Consider the following 24,560-nt stretch of genomic DNA (forward strand, 5'->3'; position numbering starts at 1 on the left):
CATGACATCGATTTAATCGGACAGTTACTTTTATAAACTTTCCTTTATTTAATATAACCTGCAACTTATTTATATATGAAATCTAAGAACACATTACTGTGATACACTCGTGACATTGATTTAATTATACAGTAACTTTTCTGGCCAACACCGCTTCTTCGTATAAAATACGAATATTAGGACAGAAAAGAACAACACACTTCAAAACTTTGATTAGCAAAGTACGTTCTTACAAGTCCATTACGAATCATGAAAAGCACTGGCGAAGGAAGCGTCTGAAACAAGTGCCTGAAAAGAAACGAATAATAATAATTATAAAAACAAATAAACAAAAAATTCAAATCATTTGTTCGATCAAGAAATTTGTTTAAAATTCCACCAAATTGCGCAAGGAGTATTGAACGCTCAATAATAATATATAAAAGCTACAAATAACTAAATTTATCGACAGATCAGAAAATGGCGAAGCAATTGAAACACTTTCCACCACTGAAGCACGCAACAGCGAATGCAGGAGCGACGATCGGTATCTCTGAGAATATATTCCATCAAAAAGAAATTGAATCGGGCTCTTCAAGGATCGTTTACGATAGAAGCACCTCCTATCACTGCGATACGGAACCGAGGAAGGGCATTGTTTCCGCGATCTATACTATGATTGAACACCAACTCGATTCCCTCAGCTCGCTGCTGGGCAATATACCGAATTTGCAAAGCTTCCTCCTCAGCTTGTACTCCGACAAACTATTCGGCAATAACAGCACTGTTTCCCCCAGCCAAGAAAACATTAATAGCTTAGAACAAAATAAAAAATTGATTTCGCGAAAAGAGAACTGGATATTGGTTCCCACGGGTACAGATGTACTCGATGGCAGAGAACGAAATATGTCTAATAAAGATTGCATTTTTGTAGGCGGTCAGTGTTGCAGCATACATAAAATAAAGCAATTGATAATTAAGGGCAAGGAAAATAAAAATCACGCGGTGACGGGTGGGTCGATTCGCGATCAATTGAGGGTTCTATCGAGAAACGGACTGAAACGACCGTGCAAGGTTCGCAGAAGCTTGATAGTAAGGAGTCGATTGAAAAATCCTGGAAATCCGAAACACGAACGTTCGCCTCCCTTCACAATTTTGAAACGTTTAAAGTTAAGGATTAGGCGGAGATTTTGTTCTTTACCAGATACATCTAATATTGCGAAAATGTCGAGAACAATTTCTTTGTTCAATAACGAGGATCGTTTAAATAACGAAGTACTTGCAAAAACGCCACGAAACGCTGCACTGCGACAAAATAGAAGTGCTGATGCTATCAATTGCACAATCGTTTCAGGTGACTGCTCGTTGCACGATAATACATGTAGTATAGTACCAGGGACAAATGAACACATAGTCGAACGAATATCACGATTTTATTAGCGTTTGGCGGTAAAAGTATAACGTTGAGGGTTGGATGGGAAAATAATGACATCAGAACAGACGAATTTATTACAATTGTCACATTATTTTTGTGCGAAATGCAATTCTCTTCGAAGAACAATTCTAATTTTAAATCATATTTCTGAACATCGAAAATTACGTCGTTTAATCGCTGGGCGCCTTTGGAAGACGCAGAAGTAATTATAGCGCAAACTCTCTGGATGCATTCGAGCAAGGTATTTCATAAGATGCGAACATAACAAAAGTGAATGAATTCAGCAGTCCAAAATTAGAAAAAGTGTCGATGTAAACACTCGTCCTGCCTCTATTCCCGATTTGTAAATATTTACACTGTCCCGTTAACGTTCGTTGTAAAGTCAGCTATCGTAACTAATTCCATTGAAATATTTACACTCCAGCTCTCACGGATGATACTGCTAACTATTTGTAAACACTTGTATAACCATGAACCATGAGAGCCTCTCCTGAAAGACAGTAATATACATTGGACATTTGTTAAAGTAATATATTAACACGTATTAAATATTTGAGAAAGTTACGACGAAATTGCTTGGCTGCTTGATAAGTGAATCTTGTATTACCCTCGTGAAACTGCTCAGCAGAATCTAAATAAAAGTCTCGGATAAGGAAAAAAAAAGATAAGCAATATTATTTACTCGTTAAATATAAATTGGAATTTGAACTGTAGCAATAAGTACGTCGCAACGAACAAACAAAAATTTCGTACCATATTAATACATATTAATTATAAAATCTTATGGCCAATTAATTTCGTCCTAACCATACTAGCTCTTTCTGTAAAGATGGGAATATAAAAACAGCTGCAATTCGAAGACAAGGTCATCTACGACGAGCGTTTGCATAAACTTTCTTTGTCGTCAATTCCTCTGCGTCGAATATACCTTTCGATTTATGTCCACATTTTGCGAATCACCCTGTACGTTTGAAAAACATCGCCGATACATGAGTCATATGTGCCTCATGGTTGAAAATAATTACAACCGATGAGCGACTGCGGTGTATCATCTTTTTCTCCTTTATTAACCGTTAATTCGCTTCATTAACTGTTATTATATCTGGTCGCCCGAACCAGTTTAGTCCTCGCTAGTAGCCTGTCTACTGAGAATCTTTAGAATTGTAGCGTAGTAACAACGCGACCGTAGTCGAACTATTTGAACACTCTCGGAATCGTACAGATCGGATTTTTGGAGGCCAAAATGAAAATCCTTAACGTAAACTTCCATTCACTTTTGCATATATGTATATATGCATATATTTTTTTCCCCGTTCACATTCATTCAGCCATTCGACGCAAACAATCGGTTGAACATGTCAGATCAGATACACCCGTAATTTTATAGCTATAGTTAACTCGCTCGATCCATGATTACCGTGTAATTTGTTATTCAATATATGTATATATATTAAATTTCTTACAAGCTACGATAGATTTTACGTGAGTAAAAAATAAACGAATTCAACACACTGGTCACATTCAGAAGACTATAACGCCGTTGTGTGACAAAGACTCGCGTGTACATATGCTGGGTTACACACAGGCCAATATTAAGTAACCACTGTCAACACACCACACTCGTAACACGATGCTGCGTATACGGATACAAACGAAAATAAGGTTCCGATAATTAGCGTAGCAAACGTAAGAAATACGAAGCAAGGACAGCGTTGACGTTTGATTGCGGACATTTAGCGAGCGCGACCTTCCACGGGCGTTGGATTGGGAAACTTCGTAACGCAAAAACAGAGGTCGAGGAAATTAGGTACTGATTAGAGCCATATACATTATATTACATACACTGTCGATATTATAAGCGGACTGTACGCTTACAAATACTCGCTACTTATACAGCTGCCTGCTACTTTCAACACCACAATCAAATCAAAATTCACTGACCGTCCAAGGTTACCCTGTTATCACCAATATATCTCGGCGATCGTAAGATGTCGGCGAAATTTTGATTCGACCATAGACACACGTTTGTACGACAGAGTCGATTGACGTTTAATTATCGTTACGAAGCATGTTCGGTCGCGACGGTCTTTCGAATGCTATTGGAGAAATTAACAAATGCGAGGAACTGAGTACATTGCCGTTTCAATTTTCTAACAAGTCTCCATGTGTATGCGACTCTGATAACGAATTTTAGATACGTGTTCCGTTCAAACGCGAATTCGAATAAACCATTATGCTCGAAGCGAGAAACTTTATACCGATCTACACCAATTGACGGTTTCCCGATCGCTCGGGAAACTTTCGTCTTAAGAGTATTTTTTCCATTTCCCTATTTCATTGAAATTTGCCTACCCTCTATGAATAAATATTCTTAGCCTGTTATAACTGTTGGAAAAGTATTAAATAAGTCGTGGGCTCCTATATTACAAGAAGAAAGATGCGATAACACGAAAGTCTAAAGTTTAATTATTTTAAATATATATATATATATGTATATATACATATATATAGTATATAATATCTGAGTTTTTTTTCTACGATTGCGTTACGTGGTGCAATTGTATATGGACATTTGATCGCCGTGTAAATTAGTTGTCTTAATAGCTACGAACAAAAGTTATGGACAATCCTCGATGATAAATCTACTAACCAGTGTCAACTGTACTTGAAATATTCTTTTCGCGATAGTCGGATATGTACAAAAATATTTACAGATACATTTACACTACCAGTATATATATATAGTCAGATATCTCGCGGAACAACTTAAATAATCCGTGTACAATGGTTGCAATAATTTAAGTAAACATTAATACTTCACTATGACGAATCTTTGATTAAAGAACTTATACAACTAAAAAGTACTTGCAATCTACAATTAGCTGCAACCTCTCCGATAGGTATGAAGATCTCTCGAACTATTAACGGTAAAAATATCTATTATCTTTTTTTTTTCATTTCTACTGTTACGCGTAAGTGAAAAATTCTAATATTCAACCTTACAAGTTTAAGTCGAAAAAGGTCATTGTATAGTAGGTATCCACAAAAACTAATTATTTTGTTTGTCTTTTTTAAATTCAGTTCACTGTAAGGCGCTTCTTACACCTGCAAACATTTCTCGAGTCTTAACAACGACCAAAACTACTTGAAAAAACCGCGATGGTCACGCAGCTTTATGAAAACTGTCGTACTCTCCTTCAACGAAACGAGACTACAAAAGGAATTAAGTAATAGATGAGTATTCCACGTGAAAGAAATCGTTGAACTACGAATTTTCTCCCAAGTGCTACCTGAATTTCGGATGTACAAGTTGAAATCCTATTTCTTTTTTTTTTTTTTTCGTGAACTTCAACTTGGTCAAAGGCACGATTGACGTAGATTAATGTATGTGCAAACTATTGTCATTAATAAAAGAAAAAAGAAAAACGAAGAAAAAATGAAAAAGACTTGATCGTGAAGAAATTAAAGTAACAATAAATATAAGCGATGAGAACACTACCTTTTGTACAATAAAAATGTACAATAAAAAACATTGCGTTCCCTATAGAAAGTATTTGGAGCAACTACCTCAGTCCTCGATCTCAAAAAAGGTATCGTTGCGGATCCCGCTTTATTATTTTTCTAAATCGAGTCTAAGAATAATAAGTAGCATTCCTTTAATTCACACCTTTGGTGTATTCAGCTTTCAGTTGACCCAACACTGATTTTATATCGGAAAAAGTAGGTCGCTTTTCAGGTTGTAAGTCCCATGCCTAACAAAGATCGTTTAATTAGTAACGGTGTACCAGCGCAATTACATTCTCTTAAGTGGACACTTTCATACGTACTTGTCTCATAATATCATATACTTCGTGCGGACAACCATCTGGTGGCTCCATTTTGTATCCTTTTTCCACGCACTTTACAACATCGGCCAATGGCTGAAATCAGGACAAAGGGGACTGTCATTACGAAAGAAAAAGAGTCGAGTACTTGGAAAAAGGTACGTATTCATAGTACTCACAATTCGTGGGTATGGTACACGTCCGAAGGAATAGATTTCCCATAAGAGTATCCCAAAACTCCACATATCAGACTTATTTGAAAACTTCTGAAAACAGAAATGCGTTTATAAGACTTTCTAAATTTGCTTGACGAGTGCTCAGAGGAAGGTATTCGAATTGTGACGGTCGATGAATATAGAGGACTATAAAACATCAGGATTACTGTAGTATGCTTTCTGATTTAAATACATGTAGTTGCAAGTAATGTATCGTAAGTGAACTTATGATATTTATAAGTCTCGTGAACAGTCTGAGTGTCTGAATATAATTCCTGATAGAAGAAAGGAAATATTGCTTTAATAACAAGAGAAAATTAAAGAGGAAATTTTTATTCTGGCCCCACCATACGAATCCAGTCTGAGCGATCACTCCGCCTAAACTATGATCCGACAAATGAAAGAATCGACTCGCCAAGGGAAGAGGTTCCCAGAAGAAACGAGAACACCCACTCTCTGGGTTTCTACTTTCATCGGAGTGCTGTCACACTCCGAGCCATCTGAGCCGCCTGACCAAGACAGGAAGAAGTGAAAGACTCCCCTCTACAAGGCAACTGGCGCCAGATCTCCAGAGTCGATTCTTTCACCGGACCTAGGCTAATTCTTCGTAACACATGTGCAACACGTATTTACATTCTGCTTTAAAGCCTCTGGTGCAGTCCATTTGATGGGCAGCTTGCCGCCCTCGAGGGAAAAGTTCTCGTCCCGTGCCAGACCAAAGTCGGACACTTTGGCAGAGTTGTCCTCCGCGACGAGAACGTTCCTCGCTGCCAGATCTCTGTGCACTACGTGTCTGGACTCCAAATACGCCATGCCAGCGCACGTGTCGCTGAAACAGAGCGTTAACATCGCACGGTTACAACCAATCCCGCTAAAAACGTCAACGAACGTCGACTTAAGGGGGGCAGACCACTAACATTCTTGAAAACTCAATTTTCTTTCCATTTCACGAAATACACATATCTCAAGAGTGGCAATGACACGTTAAGGACACTGGTTCCTGTTTCTTTATAAACATTTGCTGAATACATCTCTGAAAGTGCTTTTACAGTGGCCTGCCCGCCTCCTGAACAGCTTTGCTACGTACTACGCGAAGTTGATCTGATCCTTCTTTGAGACGTGCAACCTCCCTCGTGATCTCAGGTAATCCACCAGGGACCCTTTGCTCATATACTCGGTAACCAGGTACATGTGTTGATTATTGAAAACGAGACCGAGCAGCTTGACCAGATTGTCGTGGATCAGCGACGTCATCAGACTAGCCTCGGCTAGAAACCTCTGCGCCGCCTCGCTGTTGTCCTTCAGCATCTTTACAGCAACCCTCTCGCCTCTGTAAACCCCCAGCAATACATCCCCGAACTCTCCTTTGCCGATACACTCCCTAAGCTCTAGTTCGTGGGTCTGTATCACCCAGCCAGCCTCCATGAACGCCTTTGGGTTCACGCAGAAGTCCTGCTTCCCCTGCTTCGGCAAGGACTTGGTCAGCTGCGTGCACAAACCGTCCGCGTCCTGCTCGTAATGCTCGACCAGCAACGCTAGATTCTCGAAGAACTCCTCGTCGTCGATGGTCAAGTGATTGTTCTTGTATTTCACTCTGTAGTGCTGGACGCGGCCTTGGTAGCACACGCACAGCGTATAATCGCCAGGGAAATTCGTCGACTCCCGGACTAGGAACAGACCGTCTTCTCTCGGTCGCAACAATCTCTCGGCAGTTTCCCGCGATATTTTCCCGTGGAACCATCTGCAATACGGTGACCAAGGTGATTGTAGGCGTGTAAGTTTCATCTGGTCGATGTGAGAACGTGTCGAGGTGAGAATCATTGGATCTTGAGACCGTACACCGCCGCTCGAAAGTCTTAGCATCGGATGCTGTATCGTTAATTAACAAAGTCGAGGTATTTGGTGTGGACTGTGATGGTTTGAATATCTTTTTTTTTTTTTTTTAAATGATTAGTTCGATGAATTAATCGACTTTACTACTTTTTAATGAATTTATAAAAATATCTTTGTTACGTTTCAAATTTATTTACTCAGTTTTTTTTATTTATATTTAAACTCCGGCCAATACTCAAGACTCAATCGAATTAAATGTGAATATGTACAAGAATCATGCAACATGATTTCATTTATTTTCCAAATATTTCTTGTACTTTTTGGTAAACATAAAAATGAGACGAAAATCTTTAAAAGTACGTTTACATGAACATTTTATTCAGTAATTGTACTAAGACGTTTGAGTGGCAGTGTACGTACGTATTTTCTGCAGTCATCGAGAGCATCAGTATCATACTGAGTGAGGCGCCTATCGTGATGATAGTATCGTTTAATCGGCGTAATTAATCGTCTCAAGGTTTTACTTATCGGGATTTAAAAGTCACTGATGTATTCTGAATGAGAATACACATCTTCTCATGGATACAGTTAACATTTGCATTGAATATTTCTCAACGTATAGAACACCTCACTGCAGTGGTTCTGAAACTTTTTATACTGACGTCCCACGTATTTCTGTAAAAAAAAAGAAATATCGTTCTCCATCCTGACATATTTTTCATAAACCGACACTGAGCTACAATTTTGTTAGTATTTATTTTATCGTGAAACTTTTATTTTTATAATTATCCAAAATTAAGAACAGTGTCAAAAGAATGAACAAAGGGACTTCTTCAATGGATCTGTTGATATCTGAATAAGCTTCTGCATAGTGATAGAGCTTGTACTGTTCAATTTTTGCAATGGTGACAATATGACGAAATTGATAGAGCATTATATTCTTAAAAAATTCTGTATACGAGTAAAGAAAGAAAGGAGACATCCAATTCGATACGGTAAATACTCTACAGACAATGTAGCGCTTCCTGTTGGTAAGATTCGGTAATGTAGAACCCTAACTAATCGAAGGATCTTATCGACAGAATGCCATACATTACCAATAAAGCGACCTGCTGTGTCGATCGAGTGCTCTACATTACCAGCAAAGCGACTATTCTTACGAACTGAAGTCCTACGTTACCAGTTAACAAAAATTTATCTCGAAAATAAATAGTTCCAAGGGAAATAAACCTGTAACCACCACACTATCGACCGTACTATGCTGCTACTGTTAGCAGAGTTCTTTTAACATGAAGACATCCCTTCTAAAACTCCCAAAGTACCTTCTAAACTAACAACCAAAAGCACTCGAGTCCGCATATCCTTACCTTCAGAAATGTCAAGCTCTATCACTCAAACAAAAACTCACTTTAGTATCCACGAACCCATAGGGGAGATACCCCTGTAAGAATCCTCTCTAAAACTATAACCAGAGCTGAAAAAGGTTAAGAACCACTGCTGAAATGATTTCGAGCGTGTGAAGGCGTGCAATGAACAAATACGTACGGCATAGCGTTCAGTTTGACCTCGTGCCTCGGATTCGCCGATAACGCAGCAGGATTGCTAGGATTCGTGACGTTCGAGGTGAGGATTACCGGCGGTGTGCCGGCGTTTATGTGACTGGTTATGTTTGGAGAGGTGACGTTCGGATGCGTAGTCATTGTCGGTGATACTGGATGGGACGGAATGTTACTTGCAGACAAGTTGGAAGGAACGTTGTGTTGTGTCGTGTTTTGTAGAAGGGGATGGGACGTTACGTTTGAGGGGATCGTATGGTGATTTTGATTGCCATCGAGCTTTGCTTGCCGCGCTGGCGCTGACACATTCGGGTATCCGCCACCCGCATTGTGATACGTTGGCATCGCAACTCCCGCGGTGGCCTTTGCGAACCTGCAAACGACAACATCTGTTTAAGTACTCTTTTAGTCCCACGTTCAATTAGTTGCTTTGCAACGCGTTTCGCCGCCCCGTAGGTCACTGACGTTCGCTGGCTTCGAACAAAGCGTTAACAACCCTTCCAACTCGACATTTCCGATAGTATCAACTAGCGATTCGAGGTTTTATTGAAATCGATGTACGCAAATATTATATTTTATTGTTTTACGTGGCTTTACATCATGAAAGACTTCTAAGATCAATTTTACTTCCAATCTCGTTGAAGACGGAAAATAATGGGGGAGAAAAAAGTTGAATGTTACAAGTTCCATTTTTCTGTGACCTTAGCTTCCACACACGTGTATCGATACATATGCGAAGCGCAATTGCACTCGCCTTTTAAATGGAACCATATGTTACCTTTTAGGTAGATCGATTATTCGCGACATTCTGCGAATAAAAATATCAAAGATATTCGAAAATGAACGCTACAGCAAATATTTTATGTTAAAATATATTCGAAGAAGAATCGTACGAAGTAAATATAAGATAAAAAAGGGATTTTTGAATTGTATTTATTTGTTATTTACGTAAAAATTGAGGGGGGTAATATTGTACCCCAACATATTAAAGGGTTAATAATGCATGAGTTGAATTGATTAAAATTCATTTTTCCTAAAGGATCGAAGCCTTACTTACCATTTCTAAAAAATCAACTAGATGAAAAAGTATGTGGTTCTATCTAACGCAAAATGCAATTGCCATTGCAGGTGCGCAGTTGTACTTATTTAGAAGAGGTGAGTCATACAAGTATATAGACCTTGGTACACCATTGAACTTCTTTCTCTATCCTTTTTCTCTACCTTCTACGAAACAGGAGATCGCTGCAATTACGTGACACATAACGTGTAACACCTATTCTACGAAAGGAGAACGAGTCGCAACAATAGTAAAAAGGGAAGTTTAATACACAAATGATTTTATGTAACAGAAACAGATATTTTTACATAAAAAAAAATAATTGAAAGTATACATTTTTCCTAAAGGAAAATTTTTTTTCCCAAGAAACTACAATCGACTGTCTTATTTTTTATCAACGAAATGGAATTTAACGCTCCGAATCTGGCAATGTATATTCCACTAAAAATCACGTATTCACGACAAAAAGTCTCGAAGGAATCTCGAGGTTTCCAGAAACATACCAAGTACGCGGGAATTCACTCGGATATTGACACACTTCCACAACAAGGCTAATCAAACGTAACGCGCTTACGTCAAAGTAAAAAACGTTTACCCACGCGCCATCTCCACATTAAGAGTACTTGAAAATGTCAAAAAATGGCATTTTTCTTAAACTACAGTAATTTAAAAATATTCTTCAAATTCTAACTGAAGACACTATAATCTTGTACTTAACCGTACCTGTTTTTTACTTTTTAAAGTGAATACTTTTGATTTTACGAAGAATCTACGCGCCATTTTTCCGAAAATCAATATTCTTCCAAAAGCTAGGGTTAGGTACTAGTTCTAACATTACTTTCAAGAAATGTGTTAGTTTTATGTACCACTGCTCAATGTAAAGCATGTTTTTTTTTTTTTAGAGATCCTCTAGTAGATCCTTCGTATCTCGAAAATTCTTGTGTTACATCTTTAAGCATGTATCTCTCGAATAGAAAAATAATGATTACGAAATACATCAATCGAACATAAAAAGAAATTCGCGAGGCAGGACCTTTTTTCGATGCTCGGGAGCACCCCTAACCCCTTAACGCGAAAACGGAGATGTATCGTGAGCCGATACGCGACTGTTGAAATAAAAAGGAGCACGGCTATCGTGTGTCTCAAAGACAAAATCAACACTGGAACCACATGCTCTCTCGGTGCGAGTCCCCCACGACGAAGTAGATCTTTATGAGCGTTGCTCGCGAAACCAGATATCCGAAGCACGCTCGCGGTAAATGCAGCGCCAAAACATTCTTGATCAGTTTCAATTACAAAAACTGCCATCGAGAGGTGGAAAAGGACACGCGAGACGCGAGGCAACCTAATTCGCTGCGCAATATTTAAAGTTGAAGGGAAACCATCGAATTGGAGACCTAAAGTAGGAGCATAGGACAATTCAGGGATTTATCGAAGGTAGATTTACATGATCGATGAGTTTGAGCTTCGAGTAAAGAATTAAATGCCGCCCTCGACAGGTGAGAACACGTACGAAAATACAGCAAGATACATGTCCCAATAAAAATTAACGAAGCGCAACAACTGCAAGCCCATGCTCGCCATATTCAATCCTGCATCCGCGTACTAACGTGAGCATTTAATAAGGCTGTTAGTTTAAGTGGCTATTGTTCCAACCCATACAACACCATCCGTTCATTCCGTCCGCATAATAATGCGTTAGACACCGATAGACGGACGTGCGCGAAAGATGAATCACGCCAGTATATTTTCGAAACGGTCGGGAAATGAATAAATCCCCACTTAATCCAAGCACCACTCGAAACAAACACGCCTGCTCTCCTTTGAGCAATTCAGATTCACTGCGTACTTAATCCTCGTATTTTTTTTCACGGTTTATTAGCCGCCGCGAGAAGAATTTTCTATGTTTCTGAATAACAGTCTTTCCACGGACATAACGTTAAATGAACCGGTTGGTACTCGGGATATTCCGAGCTACGAAATTGAAAGTTATGCAGGAAACTTGAAAACAAGCATAGGGATACTGGAAACAGTTGAATTTGAAAGAAAATTGATCTGGAATTCTTTAGCAATAATTCGTGACTCGAAAGGCTATAAGGCTTGTCCCTTGAGTAAATGCAGTCAATTTGAACTACGAGACATCTCGTAGTTGACGATTTATACACAACGTTTATTTATTCAAAAAGATAACTTCTCGTTCCCCCTTTATAAAATATTCCCATTCCACGATTCAAATAATACAAATTCAAATTTAACGAGGAATGAATAAACAGTTGTTTACCATGTATTCGTTATTTTTATCTAAATAAATGTTTACGTCCATCTCTGATGCACAAATTGTTCGGCGCGCAATTTCCACGGTTTCCCCGTGGTATATAATCAGAGGCATCAGCGATGAAACTAAATCCGTTGCACGAGCAAATATTGAATAATTCAGCTGGAGTTTATCCTTGGTCGGTGTCTATGACGACTGGGTTATGTCACGCGAAAATATATAGCTGCAGTCGGACATACTAAAACAAGAATCGGTATTACGCAAGCATAAGTGGCCACATTTTGTCGTCCTCTTTTCGAATTTGGAATGATAAACCGTCTTACGAGCTGACCAACGAATCTAATTCACGTTGAATTTCAAATTTCCCTCCTCTGAGTACTCCTTATCAATAATGCAACACGCCTCGTATCTCTGGCGCTCCTGAAGTAAGGATAAGAAGGAACTCTTTTGGTGATAAAAACAATAAAACATGGTTATATTTTGATTTTTTTTTTTATAAACCTAATGTATTCTGAAGAGGACGAATGAAATCGATAGAAAATTATTAACATTCATACTCCATACAGAAGTTATCCTACTTTACTTTTCTTAGTGGCGGAAAATATTTTTTCTTACCTAGAAAATAGTAAAAATATTTCTTATCGATGTTACTAACCCAGCCAGTATGCCTTCCTCACGTTTTCACGCCTCTTTAGATTCTTTGTCGAATACGTGAATTTACGACAGGTGATAAAAGTCCCAACCATGACGGTAATTGAGGTAAATATTAAAATTGTTAACAGTATACGCGGCGATATACACTTGGTTCAAGAGTGTCGATCAGAGTTGAAGAAAAAATTATTATTTAAATCCGTTGCAGACCAAAATAAAAATAGTTATCTGAATGATAAAGTGAAACTATACTTCACCTTGAATGAATCGAAGCTTACTTACGCTACGAATAAATTGCGATAAGTTTTAATTCACCTTATTTCGAAAACACTGCCTATTTTTAATTTCAATTTTTCTTTAACCTGAACCAGTTTATATATCGATTAGTTTATTTATAAAATTATTAATTTGAGGCTACAACGTCGGGATAATATTTATAATAACTGCTCCAAAAGAGACTCACGCTAGAAAACCTTACGTACAGGGTATGCCAAACATTTCCAAACATAAAATAATATAGCAGGAAAATGTACTTACATTCAACTTTTATTTGCATATTTCCTTTGCACAGATTCAGCATCGAAATTATTTCTACAAGTTCTTCCCTCGATCAAGACTTAGTCAAATTAAGATCAAGATTTAGTCAAATAATCAAATTACGGCCCAGACAACCACGAATCAGTTTGGACTTACTCAGCGATAGAGTTCCAGAAAATTATGGCTTCTACGTAGCGCAGAACCAACATTCGTTATCGAAGATAAAGCAAAGCGCCTCGCTGGTAATATGAAATTTGAATATTTATCAGGGACTGCGCACATGTTACCCGTGTGTTTAATGATAACCGCAAAATTGGTTAAGCGACTGGCTACAGGTTACGTTGGAGTTCACCGTCGATGATCCGAGTACAGCGTCCACGGGAACTCTCGATAACATTATTTTGGGGAATAATTAAGCAGTACAATATTAATTAACGTGTAACGCGCATCGAGGATAATTAATAAAGTCCGGGCAACGAGAGATCGAAAAGATTAAACGAATGAGATCCTTGTAAATGATCTATTTTCAATTCGAAATCCTGATTCAATAATTGTTTAGAATTAATACAGTTCTGGTAATTTATTTACATTCGTGAGAAACATTGTGTCATTTACAATCTATAAGATTGCTGTTCCTGTCATTCGCGATTATGTGCGTATTTCCATGGCCTAGGACTTTCATCTTTGACTCTGGTAAAAAGAGAGGAAAGAAACAAGCTCAACAGCTTGGTAATTAGATTCGAGATTAGACAAACAAGCAGATATCAGCTTAGATAAAATGTTTCTCATTTCTCCATCTCTGCATTGTGCGTTCTGAATTTCGTGACTTTTTTGAATTTTTGATTTTTTTTAATAATATTTGACACTCTTGCTTTTATTTTACAGTACGAGTTATTTATTATCAAAGTGTTGTCGGTAATATATATATATAATGGTCTCTTAAACTTGACAAAAGTAGCGTCAACTTTCGCATACTTGAATAAAATGAATCCTGCCAATGCCAAAAGCTTCCCCACCACAATCTCAACATCTTCGCGACACGCGTTCACAAAGTGAAACGACAAATTCGCTTTAAACGACGCGTCAACGCGTTCCACGGTGCGCATCAACGCGAAATACTGCTGAATATAATCCATTGTTACGGGCTATAACGCGTACAAAAGCTTTACGCTCGCTAATCCGCTGCAAAAAGCACACGCCCGTGGTGAACCGACCCGGTTCTATCGAGCATCGCGAATTAAACCGCGTTTCAAGCGAGTCAATTAAACGCATTTCGTGTACAGTGAGAATCGAAAACACAGGCTTCCTCTACGATGAGTTACGAAGGATGATCCGTTCAGGGAAAGTCCTCGAAATCGGGATAAAATTCATTCCGTGAAAATAAGTACGCGTTTCGAGACCTCACTCGTGTTTTGATTATTAAAACAGTTGCTTTTTTTCATTTTCGGTTACTCTGTGTTCGTATAAACATTTTCTCTTAGTTTCGTTTTATTTTCAATTGATTCATGCTTGTGATCGGGATACTTTTACTGTGATCATCATCTTCTTAATCACTATTACGCTTCACGATCTTTCTATTAAGTTGAATTTCGTTCAATTAAATTTGTATGCCAAGTAATATGAAAATTCCTACTCTTTACCTAAAAAATAAATTAATAAACAACCCTCCACTACTATAAAGCACGTGCTAACTACACTTTTCGATGAAGACTCCATTTTTAAACCACATACACGTACATTTCACGCATTCAAAACATCAATTATGCCGAGCAACGCGAGAATTTCCGTTCGTTACCTGAAAAATAAATTGAGACGTGACTACGTGACCAAATGCTAGTAGTTTTGCACGTCACTGTACCCCCAAACAAATTCATCGGCCACGCTCCGTTGAAACTGGTTCCCAAGTAACTCGATAGTCGTCTCGCGAGGAAATTGATCAATTTTGGGGGACCCCGAGAGCTGGTTCGCGAGAACGAGAAACAAATCGTCGCGAATATCAAGCAAGAAAGTTGAACGCGTGACCACACGTCCCCCGAGAGGATCGAGAATCGAGGCTCACGTTCTCTTCCCCTCCAAGAGAAACCCGCAAGGTGCCTGGCCTCGTCTAAAGATATCAACCAACGCGAAAGGAAAGCAAAAAGAGGAAAAGATGATCGCGCAAGCCTAAGCGTCGCGACGAAGTGACAAACACCGCGAATCGCGAGCGTGTTTGATCAATTCCTCCTGCTCGACTCGATGACGTCGCATCGAACCTGTAACTACAGGTAATTAAAAGTTATCGGTCCGTGGACGTTGTCGCGAGGAAAACTTGTCTCAATTATAGTAATCGTAAACGAGAACGCGACGTTGCAACGCGACAAGATCGCTCGGTATTCCATCAGGGGAATTACATTTTAAATCAATGTGGAAGACACTTGTGTTTTCACGCTTTTCAATTGATTCATGCTTGTGATCGGGATACTTTTACTGTGATCATCATCTTCTTAATCATTATTACGCTTCACAATCTTTCTATTAAGTTGAATTTCGTTCAATTAAATTTGTATGCCAAGTAATATGAAAATTCCTACTCTTTACCTAAAAAATAAATTAATAAACAATGTAACCACTTGTAAACCAAATGTAAACACTTGTGTTTTCACGCTCGATTTTTCTAGGGAGCAATTATTTATCTTGAAAGATTTATTACATTCGACATTGTTGCTTTCGTGGAGTAAACCTAGGTCTACAGAATGGAAGATGCGAGGGAAGGGTGAAACCACCCCTTCTGTCAGAGTTATTTATTTTATACAAGATTATTTAATTTTAAATTGCCTAAATTTACTTTATTTCTGAGCTCAAATGATTACTCATTACTTTCACGCCAGATTCTTATACAAATTGAAACACTGCTTCACGTACAAGATGTTTCTATAAAACGTAGGATATTGGAAAATACGAACTTCTTAGAAAGGACCGAGGAAAAATAAGGAATAAAGGATCGCCCATTTTAGAGCATGAATAGAATTTTCTATTGTTCGCATAAATACGAAAGATACCCTACACTTGAAGGAAGAATGAACTTCAAGATTGAACTGGTTTGGTAAATAGATTTATGTGAATTATTGTATAGAATACTTTAATCCCTTCTGTTTGTCCAATCAGTTAAAAGCTAGAGCGTTGGCTGAATTTTGGTAGTCCATTTTTACATGCATGTATGATCGAAGAAATAAGACCAAATAAGAAATAAGAAATCGATTTCAAGTTTGAACTGTGTAATCAAAAATGAACCCTCTATTTGCGAAACTTTGAATTTGACCAGCTACTGTTTATAGAAAAGAATTCTTTTTTGTATCTCTTTCTTCGTAAAACCATAACGATATCCTCGCAGAATAAAACACCGATTGAATTGTTTATTTCAATTTATTCGACTTGCGGAAACCATGTCAGACAGTAGCCAATGTTTGAATGACATTTATACGAGGGCGGTTCCAGAAGTAACCGATCGAACAAAGAAAACACAAAAATCTGGGGAAAAAGTATGTTTATTTCTCAACATAAACAAAAATGTAATTCGCTCTTTAAGAGATTCCGAGAGGCGCCAGGGTAACTAGGCGGGAACGCGATAGGCAACGAAAACTTTCGACCGTCGTGGCCCACCGTTTTGGGGAGGTGGGGAGGGGTCGCCGGTTTTCGCGTAATTTATGCAAAGCTTATTCGCGCCGATGTCTCGTAACCGGGTGCTATTAATATCCACGGCACGCGAGGGAAAACGCAGCTGGGCGAGAAAAAGAAGAGACGAAGGCCCCGGGAGCAAAGAGCACGCTCGACAGATTTGCTCTGGTGTGTTTCTCTTTAACAGTACACGTTACTGTACCGTGACCCGCCGTTTTCCATCTGGCGTTTTACCGCGTTGCACGCGCCCGGGCTCGGCTGCACGCGTTCACGATTTCTTTAAACGAAGAAACGGACACACTTTTTCCTTGGGAAGCGTAACGACACGCCGCGAAGAAAGGAAGCGGGGTGAATAGAATAAGAGCAGCAACGTTCGCCTCGGTTTTGCTCGAGGGCCAATTTCCACTTTTTGCCACCGTGTCGCGAGGTTGCACGATTACTGCGCGATTAATTCACCGCGGTTAGAAATATTTTGAAAGGTCGTTGCACCAGTTGCGTCAAAGGATACGTTTGTTTACCACGTTCAGGCGTACCTCCTTAATGGAAGTCTGAATGCGAGCATTGACGGACGGTTTTATGGTTTGATCTGTTATATCAAAGGGAAATAAAAACCAGTCACAGATCGAGAGGAACGCGATACTGTACGAGTACGTAGAATGGGGATAACGACGAGTAATTTTGCCTACGACGACTAGCTATAACGTCTGACCTAATACGCCTCCACAGTAGGCAAGACAGCTCATTTTTTTCTCCATGTGGAATGGAACTGATGCTTCTGTGTGGTTAGATTAGGCTAACAGGGTTCGTAAGTTAATACGTAAAGTCTTAAGACCTAGTATTTCCTAATTGAAAACAGATCTAATCTTGATCTTTCAAACGCATTGATATTCTTAATTACTGCAAAATGCTGTTCATCAAAATGCATGTACTACCAAAACATAAATAGCGTAAACAAAATAAAATGTAACAGTAAAAAAGGCTGCAAAGAGAGGGAGTAACTCTGAACGAGAATATTTGTGATTTAGCAAGAATCTTGAGCTACCATACATGGTGCCAAAAAGCAACTAGTATGTTTATGAGAGAGTAACCTTACTGCACTCAATTTTTTAACCGTTCCTGTGTCGACCCACATGCTCAACTACCTCTGTAATTGTGGCAATGAAATTGGAATAAACAATCTGATTACGAAAGTATACAAGACATACTCAGATGCTGAAACAAACAGAAAACCATGAAATATCAACGAAGGAGATGTTAAATAGAAGAAGTAATATATGTAATAAATAATACAACAATAATAAAAAGAAGATATAGGGTTGAGAAGCCAAATATTTATTTAGTAAATAAGTTAGTCAGTAAGGAAAATTGTTAGTATTGCAAAGGTGAGTGAATAAGGGATCAAGGAATCACAGATGTATGATGAAACTGAAAGAGAAACGAATCAATTAGTAAATTATCTATCTACTCGGACAATCTACTGTGCAAAATAATTCTTGCTACGTATTCTCGATTCGTAAAACGCGTCTTCACGATAGTAATCCTACTAGTCATTTGTAGTGTCACATTAGTGTCTTCCGCAGTCGCTACAGAAATAATCATTTTAACAAAATTCTGAAAGCGAGAGAAAGTTGCGCTGATCTTATTACAAGGTTGATGCTTGCAACTATTTACATTTCGACCTACATGTTCGACTATTTTTGTAACTGTAACACACAGATTGGCACGGTCGACTTTACGTTACTAAACGACGGTGAATATGAAAGTTTAGAAGACGAGAGTATCGTATCGTGTAGGTGGCTTTTTTGATAATCTTCGCGAAGATTTAATACCGAACACACACCATTACTGATAAATGATCGTGAATGGTGATAAATATTTAAAAATAATAGAGTCGTGGACCAACTCAAAACGTTTCGAAAATGAAGATTTAAGTTGAATAAAATTAATTTTCCAAAGCAAACTAAATATTCGATTTATGTATTCTGGTTCTTCCAATAATATCCAGAGTAACTCGATTTTTCCAGTAATACTTCTAGTACGCCCGATACCCGGATAAGGATCGCAGGCACGATGTGGAAACCTGGAAACGTGGAATAAATGTTAGGAAAAAAGAAGAAAAAAGGTGTGAGTTGTGCAACAGAGGAAGACAGGCATTAAAACACTTTATGTGTGACTGTGAGAAAATAGAAAAATGTGGTCGATGGAGAAGATGTTAAATGAAAGAAGCAATATAAATAAAGTTAACTGGATTAAGAATTTAATTCAGTCGAGAAATAAGGTAGCGAAACCAAACATTTAGTTAGTAAATAAATAATTAGTAAGGAAGATTCAGTAGCGGATAAGAGATTAAGGAATCACAGAATGTGTATGTAAAAGCTGAAAAAATCAAACTCTCTCAATTTCTGAGCTGAAAGGCTCAAATTAATGAAATATCCATTTATCTTCTAGTATATCAACTTATCCCCATGAAACTTCCATAAAAATCTCAAGTGTTCCATTTCAAATCGAATTATTTGTATCGTTCGAGCACCCTGAATTTTTACAAGATACTCGAACAATCGATCTATTCGAGCACTTGACTGAAAGATTCACGCAGTTTGAATGAGTCATGTCAGACACTCCTAACGTTGCTTAATAATTCCGTCACGTTTGGAACCGAAACGCATTCTGACTCACAGAAGAATACATCGCTAAAAGAATCCTGAATTATATTTTCTACGATTATTTCTTTGCATCGTTTTGCATCGTAAAGTTCCGAAGGTTCTGCGTAAAACACTACTGCTCTCAGATAAATCTAACTTGCTGGCAGTGCATGAACCAAACAGACCGAGGAAATTAGCATAATCGAGCACGCTTTCATTATCAATTTCCCAAGATGAAAATCAAACACAAAGCAATTATACCAAACATCGCGTTACGCTGTTCTGGCAATCCTCGGCCAGAACCATCTTTCTAATCGTCTCTGGGGCGTACTAACTTTTCATCTTTTTACCAACACTCTCAGTCAGATGTGCCCTTTGTCTGCAACTCGGAGAATAAAATGCACCCATTGTCTGCGTAATCGCAGTAACACGATTCACACGAGACAAGTTGGAATCGGTATCGAAGGTGGCACGCGAAACTTGGATGGCAAAGCGTAAAGAAAGTATGACGTGACCCAAAAAAATCTCTGTCGGGGACCGCGCCGCGCCGAAGTTCGGGGATTAATCAAGCTTGGCCCGAGCGAAAGGGAACGAAACAGGAAACGAAGAAAGGTTTTATTGTTCGCGGAAGCGCGGGTCGTCAAAGAACAGCTGTGAATTCGCGAACGCGTACGCAATATCGTTGCAGTTCGGTCTGCACACTTTACAAAGACGCTTCTTGTTCCAACGGAGCAATTATATCGGCCGTAGAAATGAATTCTGTGCCTTTATATTCAATCATTTGTAACTTTCGTTGAAGCAGAAATATATAATTGTCATTTTGTTATCATATGTTATATTAACAACCTTCTGGGTTCTCGACCTGGTCATTACAATGAATCATATATAATTATGTATATCATCATTATGATTATATGATTATGATTATCTTTGTTATGATCAGTACAATGTATGTATATGTCCATGTATATTTACAAGATACTTTAATGTACTAAACGTGTTTTTAAAATAATTCTAATAAATTCTTCCAAATGTATCGTTACCTTATTTCCATATAATTAATTAATTAACGTACATCGTACACATTTATTCTATTTTTGGCTTCCATGTGCTAACAGGTTACTTATCTATTTCTAAAATAGATTGCATTCTCATCGCATCAACAATTACACCGTTACTTAATCATTTAAACGACACAATAGAACACTGATTATCCAGGAAAATTGAATAACATGCGACAAATAGATAATGGAATGATGTCAGCTGGATTATTTTGGCGAAATTATTTCTACGTCCAGAGTACGAGTATCTAATGCATAACCAAGTAGTCGACATTTATGCAATCAAACTGTCCAGATAACAAGTGTTTTATTGCTTGTTCTATTTATAGAAGATGTACTTAGAATCGTGGAAAACGCTTGGAATTACCTATACTTCGAGATGATTGTCCATCCTCCGGGTATATGCCCCTCTGAAACAGAGACAAAAGTGGATCCATTATTTATTATTATTGTTAATCAAGTGTGGGAATAATGCATAAACTCATAACGAGATATTGGCGAAATCTTGATCTAGGAACGGAGCACGAATAATAATTTATCTCTGACTAATGAATACATTTCCATTTGAATCATTTATTATTGGTAACCGCTGTATCGTTAATCTAGTTAAGATTGATATTCATCAAGGCAGTCCTTTCTTCAGTCATTCTTTTTTTAATTCCCAAACTAGCAACTCTTCTCTTCTCTTCTCTTTCCAAACACTAGTAATCTTTTATTACACAATAAAGGTATGGCGACCGATAACGTTTGATCATTGGTCGCGCAAACGTCTTGTAACATTCAGCGCAAGGTTGCGGTCGTTCCCTCTCACTCTGGTTCCGAGCTCACTTAAGGCCTAATTAATTAGGTAAGAAACACGCGTGAGAGAATCGCCGGTTCGGCCGCAAATCCGCAACGGAAAAACGTAGATCGTTGGCTCAACTTTTTTTTTTTTATTCTACAGGCTGCTTCATTTAAACCGGCATGATTAAATATATCGCGAGGGGATGTGTTATAGGTCGATGAATTCGTCTAAACAAATGCTATTTTACTATGAATAAAAATATGTAAGATTTCATTTAAAAAAAATTAATTTGTATGCTAAATCTCTCTCGCCATTTTATTTACAACAAAATTATTTACACCATATTGTTCGTCTATTTTAGCCAAATAATTTGTGTAAAAGCAATTTTTTAGATAGTCTCGTCTCCTTACGAGATATTTAACTAGTCCGGTTTAAACGAAACACCCTATACACGACTGTCTATGTACTTCATTTGTGCGGCACACGTGGAAAAATATCCAGGAAGGAAGAGCGGCCCATTTACAACGTGCAATTATGCATTGTGACTGAATTATTCGACGAGGATGCCTTGTGCCGTTCGTTAACCGTATAATTAGCCAATTGCTAATTGCTCGAGTTCGCATGAGCTGTTTCGCTCACCTCGGAAACGAATTAACTGTACAAAAATCGTGGAGGGAGCGAGGAGGTCAAAGAAGATAAAATTTGTATCTCGATCAAAATAGTAAAAGATTAAAAAGACTTATAACCAAGTATCTAATTATATAAAGAGCTTTTCAAGTAAATCGTTTCTGTTGCGTATTATCTCGGGGATTCCTTCTTTAATTAAATTTGAAATTGAAAAACGAGGAAACAATGCTTGAAATAGCTATTATTTCGAATGAATTGATATTATTTTTATTTCTAAATAACAATCGAATGCTCCGAAAGTAATGATTTCAAATAGTTATTTCTTATTTTCGTTTCAATTAAAATATGTGCGGGTTTGGCATATATCAATTGCCTAACTTCACTTGTCGGTCTTTCTAGGGTTATTCGCTTACGCAAGGTCTAGTCTTCGTCTCTCTTTCGTGTAGGTAGAAAATACAGCGTAGTACGCGTAAGGATAGGCCTAAAAAGGCGAACCGAAGGATAGAAAAACCGTGGCGGGAAAATTGGAATGCAAAGGACACGTGTGCGTCTCGACGCGCCTCGATTATTGCCCACCGTTGACATCGAACGTACCGATGAAATTGCTTCGAAAACGTTTACGTGATTCGTCGAGCGATTGATGTGACAGGTAATCGTTCTTTTTATTTTCTTCGAGGTTCGAATACAATGCAACGATTTCGTGTACCCGTCTCGACGATACCCGTTTCCGTTTCGCTGCGTTTACAAACTATTCACCGCGGACACCCTTGCGAAATATTATTTTGCCGATCTCTGTATAAATTCAAAGTCAATACCGAGAAGTTAGTGCCAACGTTATTGCCTCGTTAATGCAAGCGCATTACATAACTACAATTTACGTTGCACGTTTGTCTTTTATACATGTTAAGTTTCAAGCAACGAGTCCCTTCGCTCTGCCGCGATGATCGCTGATTAATGTTTATATACGTTACATAATATAATCTGCGAGGAAATATTAAGTCTAGCAGCGACATGAAAACAATACAAATGGAGAAACTGCTCCGAAACGATTCGAATGAAAAGAAAGACTTAAATTCTTGTTAAAAATTCCGATCGTCTGGATTCTCAAAAAACGAATTTGGAGCCAATTTGTGAACATTCCGTGGCAATGAAAAATACACCGTGTCAGGTAGATAGGTTCTGTGTATACATGTGATACTTTTTGCGGAACTCTACGTGGTAAAAAGCGAACCGCGATAATGTCACCGAATGCCGATGTAAGATAGTAGGAAACACGCCGAAAGCCCATTATTTCTCTGTCATTCGGTGCATTTAGAATGCAAGTGCGTGTGTCATTTAAATAACGCCCACTTTTAACTCAAGAGAGAGTGTAACAACTCGAAATGTAATCTCTGATCGAATTTAACCAGTTTCGCAATTCGAAACGCGATTGCCTTCGTTCGATAAAACGATCGTGTCTCTGTCATTTCGACGTTTAATCGAGGAGGGAATATCTTAGAAGAGGAAGACTGGAAACGTTTTAACGTGTAACAGTACCGCAACAGTTTTATCCAGCGCGCGAATACGTCGGAAATTTGGTACTCACCTTGTTGTATACACGGATTTTCCTGACGAGCCTGCGGACAAACACAGGTAGCACAATAACACTGTGTCACATGAACAAATATTCATAAAAACCACACGAAACAACGATTCAATCACCTCGCGAAACGTCACACTCACTTTGGTCGAGCGGCCATTTTGCTACACACGACTCGAGTGAAGAACACCTTGATCTACGAGAGACAGGAGCTTGAAGTTATTCCACTACAGTGAGCTGGTGATTTCAATGATACCAACATTACGAAATCATCATCGCGGTTTAGTAAAGAAATCTGACAGATGGACAAGTTCTAATATTGACTGATGGCAATTACCAAAGAGGATTAGAATCCCAATCCTCTTTGGCAATTACTGCTAATACGACAGACATTTTATTTGCACCTACTTCTATATGAATTAAATGACTGGCTTGTAGACACTTCTTACAGTTGAATGTAAAATACTTTGCTTGGTAATAAATTGAATAAGTAATATTACAGGAATAAAAAGATATGAAATGTCAATTACAAAGAGAAAATAATTCTACGATAACTTTACGCCTCTTTCATAAATTATAAGTATCGTAATTATTTAAACTCTTCTAAAACTTGTTATATTTAAGAGTAAGAGGTGATGTAGAGAACGTATAACCGTATGCGCGTCAGAGTAGTGTACTGCCATAATCAGAAACTATTTTGGCGTTGCACTGTGATCTGAAAAACGGCATTTTGAAATTCGCGGGGTTTTAGTACTAGTGCTGCCATCGGTGGGAAATGGCCCAAGTAGTAGTGAAAATAGTTCCCACCATTCTTATAAGATGGCGCCACAGATTTAATGAAGGGTCGATAA

The 24,560-nt window shown here is 38.2% G+C and overlaps 1 protein-coding gene across 4 annotated transcripts; it reads right to left on the reverse strand.

The window, feature by feature from the left end:
- Positions 1-42: 42 nt before the first annotated feature.
- LOC128874719 (tyrosine-protein kinase CSK) lies at positions 43-23,921 on the reverse strand. Of its 4 annotated transcripts, XM_054119730.1 has the most exons (9): positions 23,716-23,921; positions 21,087-21,129; positions 8,832-9,215; positions 6,541-7,194; positions 6,087-6,282; positions 5,418-5,504; positions 5,242-5,334; positions 5,082-5,166; positions 1,471-1,904 (listed from the first exon to the last, which is right to left on the reverse strand). In XM_054119730.1, exons 3-9 carry the CDS (start codon positions 9,185-9,187, stop codon positions 1,861-1,863), a joined length of 1,515 nt encoding a protein of 504 aa, XP_053975705.1. In that variant the 5' UTR covers positions 9,188-9,215; positions 21,087-21,129; positions 23,716-23,921; the 3' UTR covers positions 1,471-1,860. The 4 variants fall into 4 exon arrangements, with proteins under 4 accessions (XP_053975704.1, XP_053975705.1, XP_053975702.1 ...); XM_054119729.1 differs by lacking the exons at positions 1,471-1,904; positions 21,087-21,129; positions 23,716-23,921 and adding exons at positions 43-288; positions 13,363-13,525; XM_054119727.1 differs by lacking the exons at positions 21,087-21,129; positions 23,716-23,921 and adding an exon at positions 13,363-13,524.
- Between the last annotated feature and the right edge of the window lie 639 nt (positions 23,922-24,560).

The sequence above is a fragment of the Hylaeus volcanicus genome, chromosome 4, assembly GCF_026283585.1.
Source record: "Hylaeus volcanicus isolate JK05 chromosome 4, UHH_iyHylVolc1.0_haploid, whole genome shotgun sequence".
In the NCBI taxonomy this organism is placed as follows: domain Eukaryota; kingdom Metazoa; phylum Arthropoda; class Insecta; order Hymenoptera; family Colletidae; genus Hylaeus; species Hylaeus volcanicus.